Below are 23353 nucleotides of genomic sequence, written 5' to 3'. Positions count from 1 at the left end.
AGATCGCTAATTGCCTGGTTGTATTTTTCCGTAGTTACTTTATGTTCAGATTTCTACCTGTTTTTAAGGGAACTTTGCTGATTTATAGTTTCTTAGGTAATTGTCTCAGCTCACTTCATGTTTATTAGATTAAATGCATGTTATTTTCCTGTAATTAAAAACTATATCTAACCCCCATTTTTCTTCTAATGTTATGCATTATTTTCATTTCTTTTTTTCCTCTACTTTCTCAGACTTCCTGAATAATATTTTGCTTTATTGGTCTTTTCTAAGAACACCTTGAGTTGGCTTTAATGGCTATCTATGTGTATCTTCCTATTTTAGCTTCTATTTTTAATTAGTTTCTACTTTTACTTTTATGTGTTACTTGCACTTCTCTGGCTGAGTTTTTAATTTTTTGTACTTTTTCTTTTGATAATTTCAGACTTACAGAAAAGTTGCCAGAATAGGTCAAGGAACTCTCTCCCATATATTCTACTCAGATTCACCAACTGCTTACCTTTTGCCCCTTTGGCTTTTTTCCAGCTTTACTGAGGTATAATTGACAAAATTGTGTATATTTAAAGTGTATAGTGTGATTTGATATGCATATGCATTGAAATGATTACCACAATCAAGTAAATTAGCTCATCCACCACCTTACATAGTTAGCTTTTATTTTTGTGGCGACAACATTTAATGATCTCTCAGTGAATTTCAAGTATGATACTTGATTATTAATAAATATTATTAATCATTCATCAATAAGGTTATTAACCATAGTCACTGTGCTGCACATTAAATCCCCAGAACTCACTTATCTTATAACTGAAAGTTTGTACTTTAGCATTCTTTCTCTGCATGTTATTTATGTGTATTTATAAAATAATAATTTATGCATTTTTTTCAGAACCACTTGAGTATAAGTAGGAAGCATTTTGCCCAGTTACTTCTAATTACTTAAGTGTGTTAGTTTTAAGAACCACAGTACAGTTACCAAAAACAGGGAGTTTAATTGTGATGTAATACTATTCTTTAAGCCACAGTCTGTCTAAAAAGGATTTTTATAAATACTCTTTCTTATTCTAGGATATCATCCAAAGTATGCATTGCATTTAGTTGTGGTCTCTTTAATGTCTTATAATCTGGAACATTTCATCAGCTTTTGTGTTTCTTGACTTTGACATTGTTAAAGTATGGGCCAGATTTTTCTTCTTTTTCTTTTTTTTTTTTTTTAGAATATCCCTCAGTTTGGGTGTATCTGATTAGATTGTCTCAGTTTATACATTTTTGGTAGAAATACCACAGAAGTGATGAAGTATTCTTAGTGCATCATATCAGGAGTCATCTGAAAATGTTTGTTTACAGTGATGTCTACTATGTTTCCCTAAATAACTCTATAAAGTTATTAGTTCCTTCTGTAATTAATAAGTAATTTGTTTGGAGACATTTTGAGATGTTGTAAATATCTATTGCTTATCAGCCTTTTACCTCTGGGTTTATTTTGTTATTCTATTTCTAGCCTGTCATGTTGAAAGCTTAGTTTATTTATTTAAGCTTTTATTTTCTAAAGTACTTCAGATTGTAAATTTTTAAGAATAAGTCTCTTTGACTTAACTGGCCATGAGTACTTACAGAAGGTTTAGGAATGAAAGGAGAGAGTAGGTGGGGAGAAATTGTAATAAACTACCAGTGGGAAACTGGCAATAAGACCCTGAGCAATATTTTAAAGGTGTGTTAGATCACTCATGTCTTATTAGTATGTTTCCAGTCTATAAAGACCAAAAGATACAGTTTATGATGATTGTTGTTGTCATACCTAAGAGTAATAGAAACTTCTTGAAAATTATGAAATTAAAAAACTTAGTTCTTTAGTGCCACAGGTACCTCAGGACTTGTTTAATATACAGCTATCTTAGGCCACATTTTTACTTGACCATTTCAGGAGCAGCAGCAGTGGCATGGAAGAATCCTATTTCAAGTTGGTTTACTGCTATGCTCCATTGCTTTGGTGGAGGAATTTTATCCTGTATACTGCTTGCGGAACCTCCAGTGAGATTTCTTGATAACAACACTAACATATTACTGGCATCTTCAATCTGGTAAGCTGCCATTATGGTGAGCAATGAGATATTTTTTAAATGTTTTGTAAGTTATTAGTAAGTGGAATTTTTTTCTTTAAAAAATATTCATGTTCTTGAAAAGTCCATGCATGTGCAAGGGAAAGAACCCAAGTAATCCCAACATTTAAAGTACAAAGTATGTCTCTTCCTCACCCTTTTTCCTTATCCACTCTCTGAGGCAATTATTTTGCCTTGTGAATTAGTATACAGTTATTACTGTCTTATGAATCTTCAGTGAAAACATTTCAAATATTAAAGGGTATTAAATATTTGGCCCAATCAGTTTATCTTGTGAACCTAACCCATGTAGATAAACAACAGGATAAAATCAAGAATGTGAACAGCTACATAAGAGTCTAAGTGACTATGAATCATATATAATAATTGTTCCTGTCATACTGTGTTGGATTTTTCAGAGCCTTATGAGAGATACCATTAATTTGGTTTTGAATTTAGTTGTGAAGTGAAACACAAAATGTTAGTAGTAATTGCTTTGGATTTTTGCAAATCCAAATTCACTCATCCATTAAGGTAAATTTAATGAATCAAGGAGGATTGGTCCATCAAATTAAAAGAATGTATATAATAAAACTAACAATGAAATAGCAGAAAGAGAAATCAGGAAAACAACTTGATTTACAATTGCATCAAAAAGAATAAAATACTTAGCAATAAACCTAACCAAGGGGTTGGAAGATCTGTATATGAAAATTATACGACACAAGAAATTACAGAAGACAACAGTAAGTGGAAATCTATTCTGTGCTCATGGATAGGAAGAATTAACATTGTCAAAACGACCATCCTGCTCAAAGCAATTTACAGATTCAGTGCAATCCCTATCAAAATACCAACAGCATTTTTCAATGAACTAGAATAAATAGTTCAAAAGTTCATATGGAACCACAAAAGACCCCGAATAGCCAAAGTAGTCCTGAGAAACAAGAACAAAGCTGAGAGGATTATGCTCTCTGACCTCAAACTCTACTACAAAGCTACAGTACTCAAAACAACTTGGTACTGGCACAAGAACAGACTCAGATCAATGCAACAGAGTAGAGAGCCCAGATATAAACCGACACATATATGGTTGATTAATAAATGATAAAGGAACCATGAATGTATGATGGGGAAAAGACAGCCTCTTCAGCAACTAGTGTTGGCAAAACTGGCAGCTACATGTAAGATAATGAAACTGGATTATTGTCTAATCTATACACAAAAGTAGACTTGAAATGAATCAACGACCTGAATGTGTCATGATGCCATAAAACTCTTAGAAGAAAACATAGGCAAAAATCTCTTGAACATAAGTATGAACAACTTTTTCCTGGACACAACTCCTCAGGCAAGGAAAACAAAATAAAAAATGAACAAGGGAGAACTATGTCAAACTAAAAAGCTCTGTACAACAAAGAATACCATCATCAGAATAAAAAAGAAAACTACAGTATGGGAGAGTATATTCCCAAACAACTCATCTGATAAGGGGTTACCATCCAAAATATATAAATAACTCATAAGCCTCAACACCCAGAAAACAAATAATCTGATTAAAAAATGGGCAGAGGATCTGAACAGATAGTTCTCCAAAGAAGAAATTCAGATGGCCAACAGGCACATGAGAGATACTCCATACCACTAATCATCAGGGAAATGCAAATTAAAACCACATGAGATCATTCAAGTTAGAATGGCCACTATCCAAAAGAAAAGAAATAACAAATATTGGTGAGGATGCAGAGAAAGGGGAACACTCCTATACTGTTGGTGGGTATTTAAATTGGTGCAACCACTGTGGAAAGCAATATGGAGGTTCCTCAAAAAACTAAAAATGGAAATACCATTCGATCCAGTAATTCCACTCCTAGGAATTTACCGTAAGAAACAAAAATCCCTGATTTGAAAAGATACATGCACCCATGTTTATTGCTGCACTATTTGCAAGAGCCAAGATAATGGAAGCAACTTAAGTGACCATCAGTAGATGAATGGATAAAGAAGATGTGATACACATGGAATATTATTCAGCCATGAAAAGAAAAAGAAGTCCTGCCATTTCCAACAACATGGGTGGATCTAGAGGGTATTATGCTCAGTGAAATAAGTCAGGTGGAGAAAGACAAATACCATATGATTTCACTTATTTGTGAAATATACAAACAAAGCAAAACAGAAGGAACAAAACAGCAGTAGACTCAGATAATTTGAAAGGTGATTAGTGGTTATCAACAGGGAGAGGTTGGGATGGGTGGAGGAGAGGGAGAGGGGGATAAAGGAGCACAATAATTCACAATCACAATATAAGTTGGTCATGGAAATGGTAGTACAGCATGCAGAATATAGTCAATGATTCCGTAATGTCTTTCTACATTGAAAGATAGTAATTGCACTAGAAGGGGTGAGGATTTAATAATATAGATAATTGTTGAACCACTGTGTCGTGTATTTGAAACCAATATAAGATTGTGTATCAACGATACTTGAATTAAAAAAAAGGGAAATGGAAAGTGTTATAAAAAAATATAATACATATCAGAGTGCTTTGTAATACCTAAGTAAAAACTGCTTTTGATTAAAAACCATATCAAATATATAGCATGTTAGGAACACTTAAAATTCATTTTTATTGTGGTAATTTTTAAATGAAAATGTAACCAGCCATAAAAGGGAATATTATAAATAGTAGTGGTAAAGAGAAAAGGTAAATAGTGGGAACCTGTGGCAGTGAAAATTAGTAGGAGTAGAATAATAGCTAATATTTATTGAGTTGTTACCATATGTCAGCTAAATTCTTTATATTCATTTTTAATTGTAAGGGTCCAATAAGAGGTAGATATTATTATTATTTACATTTGACAAGTGAGAACACTGAGACACAGAGAAACTTTGCTAAAATTTTCATATTTAGTAAGGGAATGAACTAGGATCCAAATCAGAAGTTTGACTTTAGAGTTTTGACATTTAACAGCCACTGTCCCATATTTGTTCAATCGTCTCTTATAAGCTTCCAGTTGCTATGTGTCTTGAAAGACTTTTCTTCAGGAGTTTTATTCCTATAGCAGTATTTTTAAAAGACATTTGTATTTTGGAGAGTTTTTTTTGTGTGTAGATGCTAAAACTATATAAAAAGTAAGATATCCAGAATCTGACACTTTTCCATCATTTCCACATCTATTTCTGTGTACTAACCACCACTATTTCTTTCACAGATGATTGCAGTATCTTCCAAAGGGTCTAGTTGCTTTTTTTTGTTATCCCTGAGTCTGTTCTTTATATAGCAGACAAGGAGACTTTTTAAAAAATAAGTTAGAATGTATTACTCCTATGCTCAAAAGTTTATCTTGAACAAAATCCAAAACAGTTACCATTGCCTATAAAACCTTACAAAATATTCCCTTCAACTATCTTTAGTGTAATATCTTTCCTTTTTTGGGGGGAGGGAAGCTTCTTTTTTTAAAATTCTGGTATCATTAATATACAATTACATGAGCAACATTGTGGTTACTAGATTCCCCCCATTATCAGATCCCCACCACATGCCCCATTACAGTCACTGTCCATCAGTGTAGTAAGATTCTATAGAGTCACTACTTGTCTTCTCTGTGCTATACTGCCTTCCCTGTGTCCCCCCACTACATTATGTGTGCTAACTGTAATGCCCCTTATTCTCCTTCTCCTTCCCTTCCCACCCACTCCCACCAGTCCCTTTCCCTTTGGCAACTGTTAGTCCATTCTTGGGTTCTGTGAATCTACTGCTGTTTGTTCCTTCAGTTTTTGCTTTGTGCTTATGCTCCACAGATGAGTGACATCATTTGGTACTTGTCTTTCTCCTCTTGGCTTATTTCACTGAGGATAATACCCTCTAGCTCCATCCATGTTGTTGCAAAGGGTAGGATTTGTTTTCTTCTTATGGCTGAATAATATTCCATTGTGTATATGTACTACATTTTTATCCATTCATCTACTGATAGACACCTAGATTGCTTCCATTTCTTGGCTGTTGTAAATAGTGCTGCGATAAACATTGGGGTGCATAGGTTTTTTTGAGACTGGGAAACTGCATTCTTAGGGTAAATTCCTAGGAGTGGAATTCCTGTGTCAAATGGTATTTCTATTTTTAGTTTTTTGAGGAACCTCCATACTACTTTCCACAATGGCTGAACTAGTTTACATTCCTACCAGCAGTGTAGGAGGGTTCCCCTTTCTCCACATCCTCGCCAGCATTTATTGTTCCTATTCTTTTCTATGTTGGCCATCCTAACTGGCATGAAGTGATATCTCATTGTGGTTTTAAGTGCATTTCCCTGATAATTAGCGATGCGGAGCATCTTTTCATGTGCCTGTTGGTCATCTGCCATCTGAATTTCTTCTTTGGAGAATTGTCTCTTCATATCCTCTGCCCATTTTTTAATAGGGCTATTTGCTTTTTGGGTGTTGAGGCATATGAGTTCTTTATATATTTTGGATGTTAACCCATTTTCAGATATGTCACTTACAAATATATTTTCCCATGCTATATGATACCTTTTTGTTCTGCTGATTGTGTCCTTTGCTGTACAGAAGCTTTTTAGTGTGATGTAGTCCCATTTGTTCATTTTTTATTTTGTTTCCCTTGTCCAAGGGGATGCGTTCAGGAAAAAGTTGCTCATGTTTATATTCAAAAGATTTTTACCTATGTTTTCTATTATGGTTTCATGACTTACATTCAGGTCTTTGATCCATTTCGAGTTTACTTTTGTGTATGGGGTTAGACAATAATCCAGTTTCATTCTTTTGCATATAGCTGTCCAGTTTTGCCAACATCAGCTGTTGAAGAGGCTGTCATTTCCCCATTGTATATCTATGACTCCTTTATCATATATTAATTGACCATATATGCTTGGGTTTTTATCTGGGCTCTCTAGCCTGTTCCATCGGTCTATGGGTCTGTTCATGTGCCAGTACCAAATTGTCTTGATTACTGTGGCTTTGTAGTAGAGCTTGAAGTCAGGGAGCATAATTCCCCCTGCTTTATTCTTCCTTCTCAGGATTGCTTTGGCTATTCGGGGTCTTTTGTGGTTCCTAGTGTAATGTCTTTCTACTCATTTCCTGCTCAGTTTGTTCTAACCATGTTTGCTTTTCCATTTCTTGAACACAAGGTCGTGGTCTTCCTCAGTGCCTTTGGACTTGCTGTCTTCTCTCTGTAATGTTCTTTCCCTGGAAGACTCATGTTTTGTCTTTTCAGAGAGATCTTCCCTGACTGAAATAACACCTTCTCTCCCATAGCTATCACATCTTCTTTATTTTTCTCCCTAGACTTATTACTACCTAACATACTATGTTTATTTCTTTTTATGTTGGTGTATTTCATAGCCTATTAGAGCATGCACTCTGTTTTGTGACCCATGTGCCAAGTACTGTTTTAGGTTCAGTAAAATATATTGCTTAATGGAATGGATGCTATGTATTGTTATATTGCAAGAAATTTCTGTAATTGAGTAGCCAAAGAATTAAAGATCTTGATTATTTGATCCTTTAAAATATAATTATCTATTAAATACATGCTCTCTTAAACTAAAAAAGGTGTGTTAGAAATGGTAAATAAATACATTTTTATATGTGGATTAATAGTATAGTATCTAATTATTTGTTAACCGCAGATCTTTATTTTCCCCAGTTTACATAAGAGGAAATTGAGGCTTAGAAAGGGTTGTTAAAGGTCATGGTCTGAATTTCAACTCAGCATTTAGAGTATGATCTTAACCAGGAAGAGTGTCGTTATGAACAATATGGTTTTTTTAATTTAAAATTTTCAATTAATATGGAATAGGTACAAAAGAATATTGATAAAATATATGTAAAGAGTAAAGAATTGTGATATAATAAAAACTTGTGTATCCATCATTTAGATTAAGAAAAAATTTTCTACTTAAAAAACTCAGAAAACTAAAAAACAAATATTTAGCTTAATGAATTATTGTAGGGTATATCCTTGAAATCACTACCCAAGAAATAGAGCTTTGCCATCCCTCCTGGAAGTCCCATTCTTACCACAGTCCCCTTCCCACCTTAAATAAGCATTACTATAGCACAGTTATCCTGATTTATATGATAATTACTTCCTTGCATATTTTTATAATGTTGTCATCCAAATGTTCATCCATAGACACTATCATTTAGTCATGTCCATTAAAATTTTTCATGTTTCTTAGGAATTTTATGGATTGCCTATTTTTTTCCCCTTATAATTTATCTCTGGAAGGACTAGAGCCATTAAACATGTAGAACTTTCCATAGTCTGGAGTTTGCTCATTGCATACTAATGGTGCAGATTATATTCCTCTATTCTCTGTGTGTCCTGAAAATGGGCAGATTGATCTAGAATCCAAATCAGATTCAATTAGATCCCTTTAGTAAGACTTCGTAAGAGGCCCAAAATGTCTGAGTAGCTCTTTTTTGTTGACATTTGCTCTTGTACCCTTAGTGACTCTATCTATTGGGAATTGCAAAATGCTAATAGACTATTGCTGTCTTTTCTTGCTGTATGTTAGTTGGAATAGCATGTTGTAAACAGATTATAAACTTCTTGGAATAGTGGTATAAACAGATACTTTTATGAAGCATTTATTATTTGGTTATTCAGTTGTACAGTTCATATCGGAAAGGTAGGATAAATTCTTGATTCTTTCCCTTTATTTACTAGTTTTCCAGATAATGAATAGTCTTGCGCCATCTTCTAAAGGTGATCAGTTTTTTTTAAAAATTATGGTCTCATGAATTTAAGCATATTTCATGGGAGTCAATAAATTGCAATTATTTTCATTATTGAAACTCAAATTGTTCCATTTTTGCTGGTAGAACCTTCTTCATATTGACTCTTGAAATTTTGATGAACTTCTTTGCTACTTAATGTAAGATTCATCTTATACTTTTCTTCTGGAATCATTTATTTCTCTAAGAAGCTCTAGTTTCTTTTAGTGAGAAATGGCATTTCAAGACAGTCTCATCACTAGAGATGTTCATTATTACTGGATTGATTTTTGTTTCTAGGCCTTTTCAGTGGACAGAGCTAAGAAAAGTAAGGATAAAATAACTCATGAGTTCATATTGATATTTCTAATTCAAATTCAAGACCATAGAGCCTTTATTTAACCTTTTTCTGTTACATTTGTGTGTCCTTTCTTCCACAGTAAAAGCTTTCATGCTTAAGGGCACAAGAATGATGAAATTAGAATATTCCAACATTACTGGTTTATTTTATTCTGTATTATATACACAATATGTAATAGTTTTGGATTAACAATACTAATAGTACCACTGATAAGATACTGAAAGTGTTAATTTTTTTTGCATATACACTTTTAATTTTCCCATTTTTAAAATGTACTATTTTTTTATTGTCATAGTTATTACTATACACTTTCTTAATTCCCGTTCACTCTTAGTTTTACAACTAACTGTATATTTAATGCTTATCATCAGTCCTGTGTCTCTGTTGATCCAGTAAATCAGGTTGTCTTGAAGCTTATTCTCTCATAGATTCATCAGGAACACTAGTCCCTGAATTCTCACATGTTGATAAGTTTGTGTCTTTTGTACTTGGAAGACAGCTTTACTGGACATAAAATAACTGGATCACACTTTCTATCTTCAAGTATTTTAAAATGTTACTATAGATGGCATTTTTCATACCTAACTGCTATGACACCTGTTGGAGCTCAGCATATGTTTGCCATCTAAGCCTGGGAGGATGGTAAATCACCCTGATTGGGCCATACAGGTCAAAGGATGGCCATAAGCCAATCAAGGAGGGAGTGGTTTTCTGGGTCTAATGTGATTTTGTAATTGCTGCCTCAAGGCAGGATGAACTGTGAATGAAGCCAGCTTTCCCATCTTTGATACAGACACAACCATTCCATCCACCCATATCCCAAAGATGCAGGAGCAAAGCTGATATTGACTCAGAGGGCTTCTGCTGAAACTGGGAGCCCAAATTCACCAACTCAGCCTGAGTATAGGTGCGGAAGATAGAGTGCTCCACAACCTGGGGAGGGGGCTGCTTCCCTCCCAGAGGAACCTGCAGTTGCTGCATCTTTATTTTCTTTACTACAACTGGTGCAGGCTTTCAATAGAGGAGGGGTTGGTGCCTCTAGCATCACTCCTTTGTTCTTCCTGGACTCCTCCTCTATTTCCAGGGCTAATGGCACCTTTCTCTCCAATCCCCTGAGTGCTTCCTCTGCTACACCTTTTAACTTTTCTACAGTGCCTCACAGCAGTGCTAGCTCAGTCTTCAACAGCTCTCTTATTGAAGAGATAATACCTTGCAGCTGGCATTCTCGTGTTGCCTCTTCCTGTGCTTCCCACAGGAGTACATCCTTCTGCTCCATGGCCTTTGCCTCCTTCAGAGCACCTTGTAGTGCCGCTGTCTCACTCTGCAAAGAATCTTTCACCTTTTTCACAGCACTTCACAGCTTGTGTTCTTGCAACACCTCTTCTTGGGCTTTTCATATGGGTACATCCTGCTCTTCGTGGCCTTTACCTCTTCAACAGGGCCTCATCGCAACACCGTTTCATTTAAAAATTTTTTTTTACCTCCTCCACAGTGCCTTGCAGCTTGTGTTCTTGTGCTGCCGCCTGTCATATCAGTGCCATTTCATTCTTCAACAAATCCACAGCACTTTGCAGCTTCATTTGCTTGCTGCCATTTCTCACGTGTCTCTCACAGGAGTACATTCTTCTCATCTGTAGACTTTAAATTTTGTGAGAAACAGCCAATCCATAGTTCCTGCTGCCTCACAGGCACTCTGTTTCTCAAAGGACTTCCTTATTATGCCAAGGGCCACCTCTTCTGCCTCAGGCGTCACCTCCACCTGTCTCTAGTCCTGGGGTGGGGCCCAGGCCTCTAGGAGGCAAGCCACCTCAGACCACATGCCCACTGGGGGACACTCGAATGTCTCCGCATTCATAGGGGCAGCCTGCTGAAATACCCTCCCATGAGGGCAGCCTGTTCCATTCTTTGGTCTACAGTGAATCCTGCCAACTATGCCTGTGGACTTGCCTGAGGGTTTCAACCCTGAGCAACTTCACTATGTATTCAGTGAGACTGAAAGATGACAATGGAATGTTCTTGGGGTAAAAGGGTTTATACCTAGCTTTATTCTCCTGGCTGTAGGTCAAGCACTAGAATCACATATGCATCCAGCAGTCTGCAGGAATCCACCTCTGTCTCTGTCTCCACTCAGAGCACTGGGCAGAGCTCTATATAGTGATTTAGTCATAATAGCTTATTGCCTGCACGTGTGGAAGCATTAGCTTAGCAGTAGGCCAATTATATCACCAAGTTCCTGGGTATAGGAACTTTCATTTACCCCACACTTTGTCGTATAGTTTTATTTAAAGGGTTGTGGATGGGATTTTGGTTTTGTTCTCTAGTTACCCTGTTTTTAGGTAGGGATTTGAAGAGATGAGAATCTATGCAGCCGCTGCTGCCACCATTTTCCCAGAATCCTTGCCAAAGTTTTGATATCCCCTGTATGCTATCCCCTCACCCTCTGCCCAGTCCCACCTCCCTTCTTCCTTACTCACAGGTGACCATTACCTTAATTTTGTGCTTGCCCTTCCTTTTTAAGTATAGTTTTAGCATATGTTTTTAGGTATTTCTCAGTGACCTGGTATTTTCTGTTCAACTTGTGTTCTTGAGATTCAGTCTTACTTTATATAGTTGTAATTTATTAGTTTTTAATGTATAACATACCAGAATTGTCATAAAGTATTCATCCAGCTCTCTGTTGACCGAAAGTGTTTTCTAGATTTTTTTCCTATTACAGTGTTGCTCAGAACATTCTTGTACACATTTACTAGTGTACATGAGCAAGATTTTTCTCTTGATAACATGCTGAAGAGTAGGTTTGCATTATAGGGTGAGTGATTGCTTTGTTTAATTGAAGTATAGTTGAAATATTGTAATAATTTCAGGTATACAATGTAGTGATTTGACATATATATCCATTTCAAAATGCTCACCCTGGTAAGTACAGTTAATCATTTATCACCATATCAAGTTATTGCAATATGATTGACTGTATTCTCCATGCTGTATCTTTCATCCCTGTGACTTACGAATTTTATAACTGGAAGATTATACCTCCTAATCCCCTTACCTATTTCTCCATCCCCCCACTCCCCTCCTCTCTGGCAGCCACCAGTTTGTTCTGTGAATTTATGAATCTGCCTCTGGGTTATTCATTTGTTTGTCTGTTTTTGTTTTGTTTTTAGATTCCATATATATAAGTGAAATAATACTGTATTTGTGTTCCTCTGTCTGACTTACTTCACTTAGCATAATAACCCTTTAGGTTCATCCATGTTGTCACAAATGACAAGATTTCGTTCTTTTTTATGCCCAAGTAATATTCCATTATGTATGTATGGCACATCTTTTCCATTCATCTTAGTTGGCTTCAATGTCTTGGCTATTATAAAACTGCAGTAGATGTAGGGGTTCATATATCCTTTTGAATTAGTGTTTTTGTTTTCTTTTGGTAAATAACTAGAAGTAGAGTTACTAGATTGTATGGTAGTTCTATTTTTAATTTTTTGAGGAATCTTCATACTGTTTTCTATAGTGGCTGTACCAGTTTACATTCCTACCACCAGTGCACAAGGTTTCCTTTTTTCCATATCCTTGCCAGCACTTGTTATTTCTTGTCTTTTTAATACTGGCTACTCTGCCTGCTGTGAGGTGATGTCTCATGGTTTTTATTTGCATTTCCTTGATGATCAGTGATGTTGAGAATCTTTTCATGTGCCTTTTGGCCATCTCCAACTATGTCTTCATTGAAAAAATGTTCACTTCCTCTGCCTATTTTTTAATTGGGTTACTTGTTTTTTTGGTATTGAGTTTTATGACTTCTGTATATATTTTGGATATGAACTCCTTATTAGGTATATCATTTGCAAATATATTCTCCCATTCAGTAGGTTGTCTTTTTGTTTGCTAGTGGTTTCCTTTGCAGAGCAGAAGCTTTTTAGTTTGATATAGTCCCAGTAGTTAATTTTTGCTTTTGTTTACCTTTCATAGGTAGATATATCCAGAAAAATAATTGTTCAGGCTGATGCCCCAGAGTTTACTGCCTATGTTTTCTTTTAGGAGTTAAATTCTACTAGATAATGCCAAATCATTTCCCAAAATGCTTATACTAATTTATATTTCCATTGTATTGCACCCAACCACAGAACTGGACTTTACCAATAACGTATACATCCTCTTATTACTCTTCCCCTATCCCCTCTTATTACTCTTCCCCTATTTGTCTTACAGGTAAACCTCTTTCCTGTTTGTGTTTATCTTACGTTTTAGAAAAAGGTGAATCATACATATGAATAATCTAAACAATAGATTTTTTTGTTTTATTTGGCCCTATTGTACTATAGGTATTGTACTATATATAGTTTCTTAGACTATTTTTTTCACTCAACATTTTGTTACTAAGATTCACCTGTTGCATGTAGCTATAGTATATTCCTTCTCACTGCTTTGTGGAATCTGTTGTATTAATATCCATATTTTATTTATTTTGTTGGTATTTTTATCAGTTCTAAAGAACAATAGCAACCACTCCTGTGGTATTTACTATATCCCAAACACTTTTCTAAGTGCTTTACATATAATAATTTAAATCTTGCAAGAGCCCTGTGAGGTAGGTACTGTTTATTCTCATTTAATAGGTGATATAACTAAGGCAAGAAGGGTTGTATAATATAACTTGCCCAAGATATCACAGATATCTAGTAGTTTGAGCCAAACTTGGCTTTCTAATCCTTTAGTCTGTGCTTACACAATGTATTGGACTTTGGAAATAGAGACATTGTATCCTCACAGACAGACCCTTAAATATAAAAAATGATACTTGCCTAAAGACAATATATTTTATTGTTTTCTTTTTTAAGATTCTTAAAGTTGAGATCTTCATCTGATTTTAATTTGAGAGATAAAATGATGTTAGGAATGAACTTGAAACTCTAGCAAGCTAAACGCAAAAGGACTCTGTGAATGCACTTATTAGAAAGGTCATCTTTATTTAGTACAGTAACTCACAATGCTCACGTCTGGATATTAGCACCATCTACTGGCAAAGGGACACAGTAGCTTGGTATGTCATAGTGTTTCGAGGACAGTGCACACTTTCATAGGATTTTTCTTTTTGAAATTTTATGGGGGAAATAAATATTTTGTAGTTTGTCTATGTATTGATTTTGTGTCCTAATTTGTTTTCCTTAAACTTCCAAGAATCAGCTGTTGTATGTTGCACATTTGCCTGAGACTCATTTTTGTGAAGAAAAATACAAGAAAAGTTATAGTTTTATGGGTCTCTCACTCTGCCATAGTCATTTTCAAAGCATATACATAAAATTTGTTAGAGTAATAAGAGCAAGAACAAAGCTATCATATATTGGGCTAATATGAAGTATTTAGCTTATCATTCTGCTTTCGCTTAGTTAAGTAATATTGTCTTTGGTAGTCAGAGGAGTGGAATTAATAGAATGAAAACAAGAGTTGTCAGTGACTAATCATGGGAAGTTTCTCTCTGCTCAACGACTCTTGGTATTAACCTAAATCCTACTTTCGTCTTTCCTACTTAAACTGGTTTAGCTTTCAGTGTCAGTGGCCTAGCATCTTGTTGTATCTTGTTTTGGATTAACTTTTATTTTTTAGCACTATTCTTTGCCATTTTTTCCTCTCCAGTAATCTATATGACTTAAAAATGTATGAGAAATCAGTTTCTTTCTTGTCCAGTTTCTTCTTTTTCAATGTTTTCTTTAGGTAGTTTACAAGGTAAAGGTTCCTTAGATGTCACAATTTCAGTAAAAGATGAAATATAATCTTTACAGAAGGAGGGTCATAGTAATTGCTTAATAAGTGTTGGTTGAGTGATTCATTAAAAGAATTAAAAAATATATAACAAGTTAAAGAGCAAGAATAGTTGTTTAGGGAGCTTTTGGCTAATATGTTTACTTACCACTGAGCACAATAAACAATTGTTCTTTTGTCCTGTGACTATTGAACACTCAAAATGAGAACTGTTTTCTGTTTAAAATGTTATTGTAGGTATACTTTAGAAATATACAACTAAATAGGAAAGAGACTTATTTGTTCAAAAAGCAATAATTATAAATTTCAGACTATATGCCATAATGTCACATAATTGAATAGAAAAAGCCCAAGATTTCTCTTGTAATATAACTCATATTAAAGATAGTCTTGGTGTAGAGAATGAAAATAGGATCATTTCTATTTTTTGTTTGTTTCCTTGAGTATTTTACTTTTGAGTATTCATTACTGCTAAAGTGAAATCAAATCCATCTTAATCTAATCTACAGTAGACAGCAAAATATTTTCATCTTATTTAATATCTAAGTGTAAGTGTTTTTCCCCCGTGGTACCTGATCTAATTCCTGGAAATTTGTTCTATATTTAAGGGGAAAGATACATAGAGGCTTTCAAAATACTATGTCAACATGTAAAATTTTTAATCGTCCCAGTCATTTTCAAAAAGCTTTTTTCTACTCTCTGATAATTTAGTCCTTTCTCTCAAACTCTTTATCAACTAATTCTTGATTTGAAATAGTTTGTGCTTTGCCTCTGAATTATCTTCTAATAAATGAAATTCAGGGCTACTGAAATTCAGGGCTATGAAATTCATCATTCTGAGCTTTAGGTGAAGGGGTAACAAGATAAAAGATACCTACCACCTAAGGACTATTATAATTCATTATGATCATATATAGCCTTTATAGATTATAAAAAATCTGTAAAGAGTTATGTTGAAGCATGGGAACTGATTGTTTTAATTATACAGAGCCATCAGAATTTAGTCTGAACTGGGAATATTAAATATAGCAAAACTCCCAAAGTCAATGTATATTTGGCAAATAGATTTCATAGTTCATGAATACTTTTGAGAATTCTGACTTTATGAATTATGAGATGCAATAAGATTAACAACTTCTTTTGGAAGAGATATAGTACTTCTTTTATTCAGTGTATTTCATGTGACTCCATTAGAAAGAAGATATGTTTTGCTTTAAAGCACAAAATTATCTGCTGGGGAGTGTTTTAGGAATGGGGGAAAAAAGTCATGTGTTTTCCAATTAACACTACTGCTAACTTGTTTGAACAGATGCTTATAACAAATGAAGTTTCAAAAAAGAATTGACATGGAGAGGAGTGAATTATTCTTAAACTAATATCACAGTTTAATTGGTTAAAACTTAAGCTTACTCAACTAAATTGAAGAACAAGCTTCATATTCTTTTAGCTGTATGGAAATATGACTTTCCTTAACAAAGATATATCTCTGAGAACTGTGACCTTTCTTTTTATAGGTTGCAGTTTATGTACTGTACAAGGAGGCACAGGTGAAGATGTTAGTGGGGTTGAAATATTCTTACTCAGCTAACAGGGTTCCTTTTCTAATTCTTTTTCATTCTTTTTTCCATTCTTTACAGTGGCCGAAGACACTGTAACTATGGACATCCCTGCCCCAGAAGTGATTATACATTGCTTTTATTTCACAGTGGATTTAGCACTTAGCTTCTAGAAGAGTACAGTCACAAATTAGGAACTCAGTAAATACTTTTTGTATATATTGAGTATTTAGAAATCCAAACAGGATGAAATTACCCTCTGGTCATATCTTTTGGGAAGATTATTATATATGCTTCATGTAATTAAAAAAAATTGACCCTACCCATTCTGTGGTCTACTCTAAGTCAAATTTTGTTAATATAATTACATTTGCTGTATTTTGCCAAATTGTTATTGCTGATGTGCTGGATTTTTATTTTTTTCCTTCTGATTCCATTTATATATTAAATACCTAAATTTTAATTTCAGGTATATTATATTTTTTTGCCCACGTGACCTAGTTTCCCAGGGCTATTCTTTCCTACCTGTTCAACTCTTGGCTGCGGGAATGAAGGAGGTGACCAGAACTTGGAAAATAGTAGGTGGAGTCACACATGCTAGTAGCTATTACAAAGATGGCTGGATAGTCATGATAGCTGTTGGATGGGCCCGAGGTAATATTAACAATATATGTTCATAAATATTCTGTTATTGGTGCACTACTATTACTGAACAGTGTTCTAGTTATATTAATAGAGACCACATAGTTTAATAACAGTGTCTTTTTGGAAGAAGGAAGCCCTTGAAGTTAATTCAAAACTAGTGCTTTTTAAGCCTTGAAATTAATTCAAAACTAGTAGTAGTTATCAGACATTATCTTGAGCCTGACTCTCTTATGATACAGAATTTTTATGATTGGCTTGACTAGCAGCCCCAGAATAAGGGATTCATAGTTAATTAAAGTATAGGGCCACCATAAATAAAACAAGTTTAGGAGTTTATGTGGTACATGTAAATTAGAAAAATTGTATTTTTTTATGTTTTATTTTTCATACTGAGTAAATGGGATTACCTTTATTGTTGAGTTCTTTTGTATGTAGGAATCAAACAGATTTCTCTGATCTCTTGTTGTGTGTCATGTATTGTACCTAAAACTGCTATGAGAGAAAGAAATGATAAAGCAGAGGATTTTATTTTTCAGGTCTGAAACAAACCTTTAGGCATATCTCTGTGCCTGAAGCCCCAAGTTTAACCTTAATTATACTATAATAGGCAATTGCCATGTTGGTAAAAAGGAAGAATTGCATTTGTTTCAGTATTGTAAATGTACAGAGCAACTTTTTCCATCCTCCCCAAAATTATATTTTAGGAATCCTCTTGGAATGTTAAATGAGGGGATAGAATTATGAATTCATTTAAAATATAAAATTTGGCTAAATATTCTTGTTTTATTTTCTTATTTTTAGGTGCAGGTGGTGGTGTTATAACGAATTTTGAATGGTTGGTAAAAGGAGGTTGGAAACCAGAAGCTAATGAATGGCTGAAGATGTCCTAGTGAGTCGGTATAAACTATACTGAGACATGGCTTTTTATCCATAGATCTTATCAAGTTTCTTTTTAAGAACATTTTGGAGACACTAAACGTAGATGAAATGTAGCTGAAAAAATAAATAATAATGATAATGGGAAGAGAGCCAGAAAATAGACTCAAAAAGTCTGTTCTCTGAAATATAGTTTTTAAAATAAATATTGATTCTTTTCACTGTGGTTTTCTCCCCTATGGTTCAGAACCCAAGCTATTAGAAACAAAGAATAGCAAAATGACATTAAGATAAATCTAATTCCATTTTTTATCTTATCCTATTAAGAATGTCAATTTCAGTGTATGTTTTATAATGCAGTTGTACATATATATAAAATTAATAAATTAATTGATAAACACATGTTAGAAAGTATCTTAAAACACTTTTTTTTTACCAATAGGGATGCATAGTCAAGAAGTTCAGAGACCACTGTAACAGACCATGAATGCTGTCCAATCATACTGTTACGTGCGATCCAAACTCTTGTTGCCTAAACGTAACCATTTTGAACTCACTCCTTAGCTTGTCATAAATAAATAAATAAATGATGTAATTATTCATAAAATGCACATAGGGGCTTTTACATTTGTATTTTGCAATGTGGCATTCCAAGTTTATTATTTATTTATCTTTTATCTTTTTCAGTTGTAAGCATAAAGAACTAGATAATGATCTGTTACTGAGATACACTGTAACTATATGGCAGATATGTAAATTGAAAGTAATGCTTCTTATGTAGATTAATATTATAGACTTCAAAATTTCAGCATTAGTTTTTTAAGATATTAGCTAATGCGAATAATCTGTGCTGGAGTTAGTTAAGTAATGTGCTGGGGATAGTTCATACTATTTTATAAAAGCCAGTTGTGCGTGTCTCTTCTTCATTCCACATAGCAGTCTAAAATTGGCCCTGCGGGGAATATTTTACACTATGAAGATGGGAAAATGGTACAAACCAGGGCTTTCTGTTCTTTCTCCTACCCCAAGGAGCACTGTAAGGTTTTTCAGGGGTAACCTACTTTTTCCACATCATGCTGTGGAACATGGGACTTTCAAATCCTTTGTGAAAAAGTATTATGTGGTCAGATATGTCTCAGAGAGTCATAATGAGTATGAACATTCTAATATCTCTGGTACTTTATGCTGTGAAGAAAGTATAAACTTTATATAATTTAGCACTTCTAAAACTTAAGTATATTCACAGAATTATTTTTGTCTATTAATAACTCATTAAATTAATATTTTGTGGAGTACTTTTTGATAAACACAGAGATAGATCATGCTTATTAGTTAACTGACTTAAAATGTATTCTGTTTTCAGCCCTGCCAAGGTAACCCTGCTGGGGTCAGTAATCTTCACATTCCAGCACACTAAGCATCTGGGAATATCAAGGCATAATCTCATGTTCCTTTTTACCATGTTTCTTGTGGTCACAAAGGTAAGAGTTCAAAGTAGCTATAAATCAGTATTACGGATTCTGTATAACCAGACTTCTACACACTAGGCAAGTAATAGGAATATTTATTTCTTATCTTTATTACAGTCTAAAAAGATATTTGGGTGAATTTACTAAAGACATCCATGACTTTCTGAAGCATAGCTCTTCTATGATTTCTCATTTGATTTATGCCGAGGCTATCAGGAAAGATTTGCTGATAGTCTAATAGTATGTTGAAGGCCAGAGAGTAGTGGAAATGGCCAGTGCTGATGAGAGACTGTGAAGACAATGTTATCTAATTTGTAAAATGAGTTACTTGAGGTAGGTGTTACCTAAGGTTTCTTTAAGCTTTAAAATTTCAGAATTTTAGATTAGGACATATTTGTGCTCATTCTCTTTTTTTTTTCCTTTACTAAATCTGCTTGTGTTTACTTTAGAGGTTTACAATTTTTTTTATATATAAACTTTTTTTTTACTAAGGTATCATTGATAATACAGTCTTACGAAGGTTTCACAAAAACAATGTGGTTACTACATTTACCATTATTATTGAGGCTCCCCCAAAACCCCATTGCAGTCACTGTCCATCAGTGTAGTAAGATACCACAGAGTCCCTATTTGCTTTCTCTGTGCTACAGTCTCCCCTGTTACCCCACACACACCATGTACACTAATCATGATACCCCACAATCCCCTTCTCCCTCCCTTCTCACCCACCCTCCTCCACCCCTCTCCTTTGGTAACCACTAGTCCCTTCTTGGAGTCGATGAGTCTGCTGCTATTTTGTTCCTTCAGTTTTGCTTTGTTGTTATACTCCACAAATGAGGGAAATCATTTGGGATTTGTCTTTTTCTGCCTGACTTATTGCACTAAGCATAATATACTCTAGCTCCATGTTGGTGCAATGGGTAGGATTTCTTTATTTCTTATGGCTGAATAGTATTCCATTGTGTATATGTACCACATCTTTATCCATTCATCTACTGATGGACCCTTAGGTTGTTTCCATATCTTGTCTATTGTAAATAGTGCTGCAATAAACATAGAGGTGCATATGTCTTTTTGAAACTGGGCTACTGCATTCTTAGGGTAAATTCCAAGGAGTGGGATTCCTGGGTCAGATGGTATTTCTATTTTTAGTTTTTTGAGGAACCTCCATACTACTTACCACAATGGTTGAACTAGTTTACATTTACACTAGCAGTGTAGGAGATTCCCCTTTCTCCACATCCTCGCCAGCATTTGTTGTTCTTAGTCTTTTCAGTGCTGGCCATCCTTACTGGTGATATGTTGTTGTGGTTTTAATTTGCATTTCCCTGATGATTAGTGATGTGGAGTATCTTTTCATGTGCCTGTTGGCCATGTGAATTTCTTCTTTGGAGAATTGTCTCTTCATATCCTCCGCCCATTTTTTAATAGGGTTATTTGCTTTTTGGGTGTTGAGGCATATCAGATCTTTATATATTTTGGATGTTAACCCCTTGGTGGATATGTCATTTACAAATATATTCTCACACACTGTGGGATGCCTTTTTGTTCTGTTGATGGTGTCCTTTGCCATACTGAAGCTTTTTAGTTTGATATAGTCCCATGTGTTCATTTTTGCTTTTGTTTGCCTTGCTCGAAGAGATGTGTTCAGGAAAATGTTGCTTATGTTTATATTCAGGAGATTTTTGCCTATGTTGTCTTCTAAGAGTTTTATGGTTTCATGACTTACATGCAGGTCTTTAATCCATTTTGAGTTTACTTTTGTGTATGGGGTTAAACAATAATCCAGTTTCACTCTCTTGATGTAGCCGTCCAGTTTTGCTAACACCAGTTGTTGAAGAGGCTGTCAGTTCCCCATTGTATGTCCATGGCTCCTTTATCTTACATTAATTGATCATATATAGTTAGGTTTATATCTGGGCTCCCTAGTTTGTTCCATTGGTCTATGTTTCTGTTCATGTACCAGTACCAAATTGTCTTGATTACTGTGGCTTTGTAGTAGAGCTTGAAGTTGGGGAGTGTAATTCCTCCTGCTTTATTCTTCCTTTTCAAGATTGCTTTGGCTATTCTGGGTGTTCTGTGGTTCCATGTGAATTTTAGAATGATTTCTTCTAGTTCACTGAAGAATGCTGTTGTTATTTTGATAGGAATTGCATTGAAACTGTAGATTGCTTTAGTCAGGGTGGCCATTTTGACAATATTAATTCTTCCTATCCATGAGCATGGAATGTGTTTCCATTTATTGTTATCTTCTTTAAGTTCTCTCGTGAGTGTCTTGTAGTTTTCAGAGTATAGGTCTTTCACCTCCTTGGTTAGGTTTATTCCTAGGTATTATATTCTTTTTAATGAAATTGTGAATGGAATTGTTTTCCTGATTTCTCTTTCTGCTAGTTCATCGTTAGTGTGTAGGAATGCAACAGATTTCTATGTATTAATTTTGTATCCTGCAACTTTGCTGAATTCAGATATTAGATGTAGTAGTTTTGGAGTGGATTCTTTAGGGTTTTTTATGTACAATATCATATTGTCTGCAAATACAGACAGCTTAACTTCTTCCTAGCCAATCTGGATGCCTTTTATTTCTTTGTGTTGTCTGATTGCCATGACTAGGATCTCCAGAACTATGTTGAATAAAAGTGGAAAGAGTGAGCATCCTTGTCTTGTGCCCGATCTTAAAGGAAAAGTTTTCAGCTTCTTGCTGTTAAGTATAATGTTGACTGTGGGTTTTTCATATATGGCCTTTATTATGTTGAGGTACTTGACCTCTATACCCATTTTGTTGACAGTTTTTATCATGAATGGATGTTGAATTTTGTCGAATGCTTTTTCAGCATCCATGGAGATGATCATGTGATTTTCGTCTTTCTTTTTGTTTATGTGGCGGATGATGTTGATGGATTTTCAAATGTTGTACCATCCTTGCATCCCTGGGATGAATCCCACTTGGTCATGGTGTATGATCCTTTTGATGTATTTTTGAATTCGGTTTGCTAATATTTTGTTGAGTATTTTGCATCTACGTTCATCAGGGATATTGATCTGTCATTTTCCTTTTTTTGTAGTGTCTTTGCCTGGTTTTGGTATTAGAGTGATGCTGGCCTTGTAGAATGAGTTTGGGAGTATTCCCTCCTCTTCTACTTTTTAGAAAACTTTAAGGAGAATGGGTATTAGGTCTTCACTAAATGTTTGACAAAACTCAGCAGTGAAACCACCTGGTCCAGGTGTTTTGTTCTTAGGTAGTTTTTTGATTACCAGTTCAATTTCTTTGCTGGTAAGTGGTCTATTCAGATTTTCTGTTTCTTCCTTGGTCATCCATGGAAGGTTGCATTTTTCTAGAAAGTTGTCCATTTCTTCTAGGTTACCCAGTTTGTTAGTGTATAATTTTTCATAGCATTCTCTCATAATTTGTATTTCTGTGGTGCCCAGGATTTTTCCTTTCTTATTTCTAATTCTGTTTATGTGAGTAGACTCTCTTTTTTACTTGGTATGTGTGGCTAGGGGTTAATTTTGTTTATTTTGTCAAACAACCATCCCCAGCTTCCATTGATTCTTTCTATTGTTTTATTCTTCTTGATTTTGTTTATTTTTGCTCTAATCTTTATTATGTCCCTCCTTCTACTGACTTTGGGCCTCATTTGTTCTTCCTTTTCTAGTTCCATTAATTATGAGTTTAGACTGTTCATTTGAGATTGTTCTTCTTTCCTTAGGTAGGCCTGTATTGCAATATACTTCCCTCTTAGCATGGCCTGCACTGCGTCCCACAGATTTTGTGATGTTGAATTATTCTTTTCATTTGTCTCCATATATTGTTTGATCTCTGTTTTTGTTTGGTTATTGGTCCATTGATTGTTT

General features: G+C 34.6%; 1 protein-coding gene across 2 annotated transcripts in view; it reads left to right on the top strand.

The window, feature by feature from the left end:
- The window catches only part of TMEM38B (transmembrane protein 38B), a 47797-nt gene that overhangs the window by 5143 nt on the left and 19301 nt on the right, over positions 1–23353 (top strand). Inside the window, exons 2-6 of one of the 2 annotated variants that reach the window (XM_017679388.3) lie at positions 425–535; positions 1925–2081; positions 16981–17165; positions 17958–18045; positions 19396–19513. In XM_017679388.3, the coding sequence (XP_017534877.1) occupies positions 1975–2081; positions 16981–17165; positions 17958–18045; positions 19396–19513 (498 nt within the window). In that variant the 5' untranslated portion in view covers positions 425–535; positions 1925–1974. The remainder of the gene's footprint in view (positions 1–424; positions 536–1924; positions 2082–16980; positions 17166–17957; positions 18046–19395; positions 19514–23353) is intronic. The other variant, XM_017679387.3, reaches the window with a different exon arrangement.

This window comes from Manis javanica, chromosome 2, assembly GCF_040802235.1.
Source record: "Manis javanica isolate MJ-LG chromosome 2, MJ_LKY, whole genome shotgun sequence".
Classification (NCBI taxonomy): Eukaryota; Metazoa; Chordata; class Mammalia; order Pholidota; family Manidae; genus Manis; species Manis javanica.
This window is presented reverse-complemented; position numbering and strand designations above follow the sequence as displayed.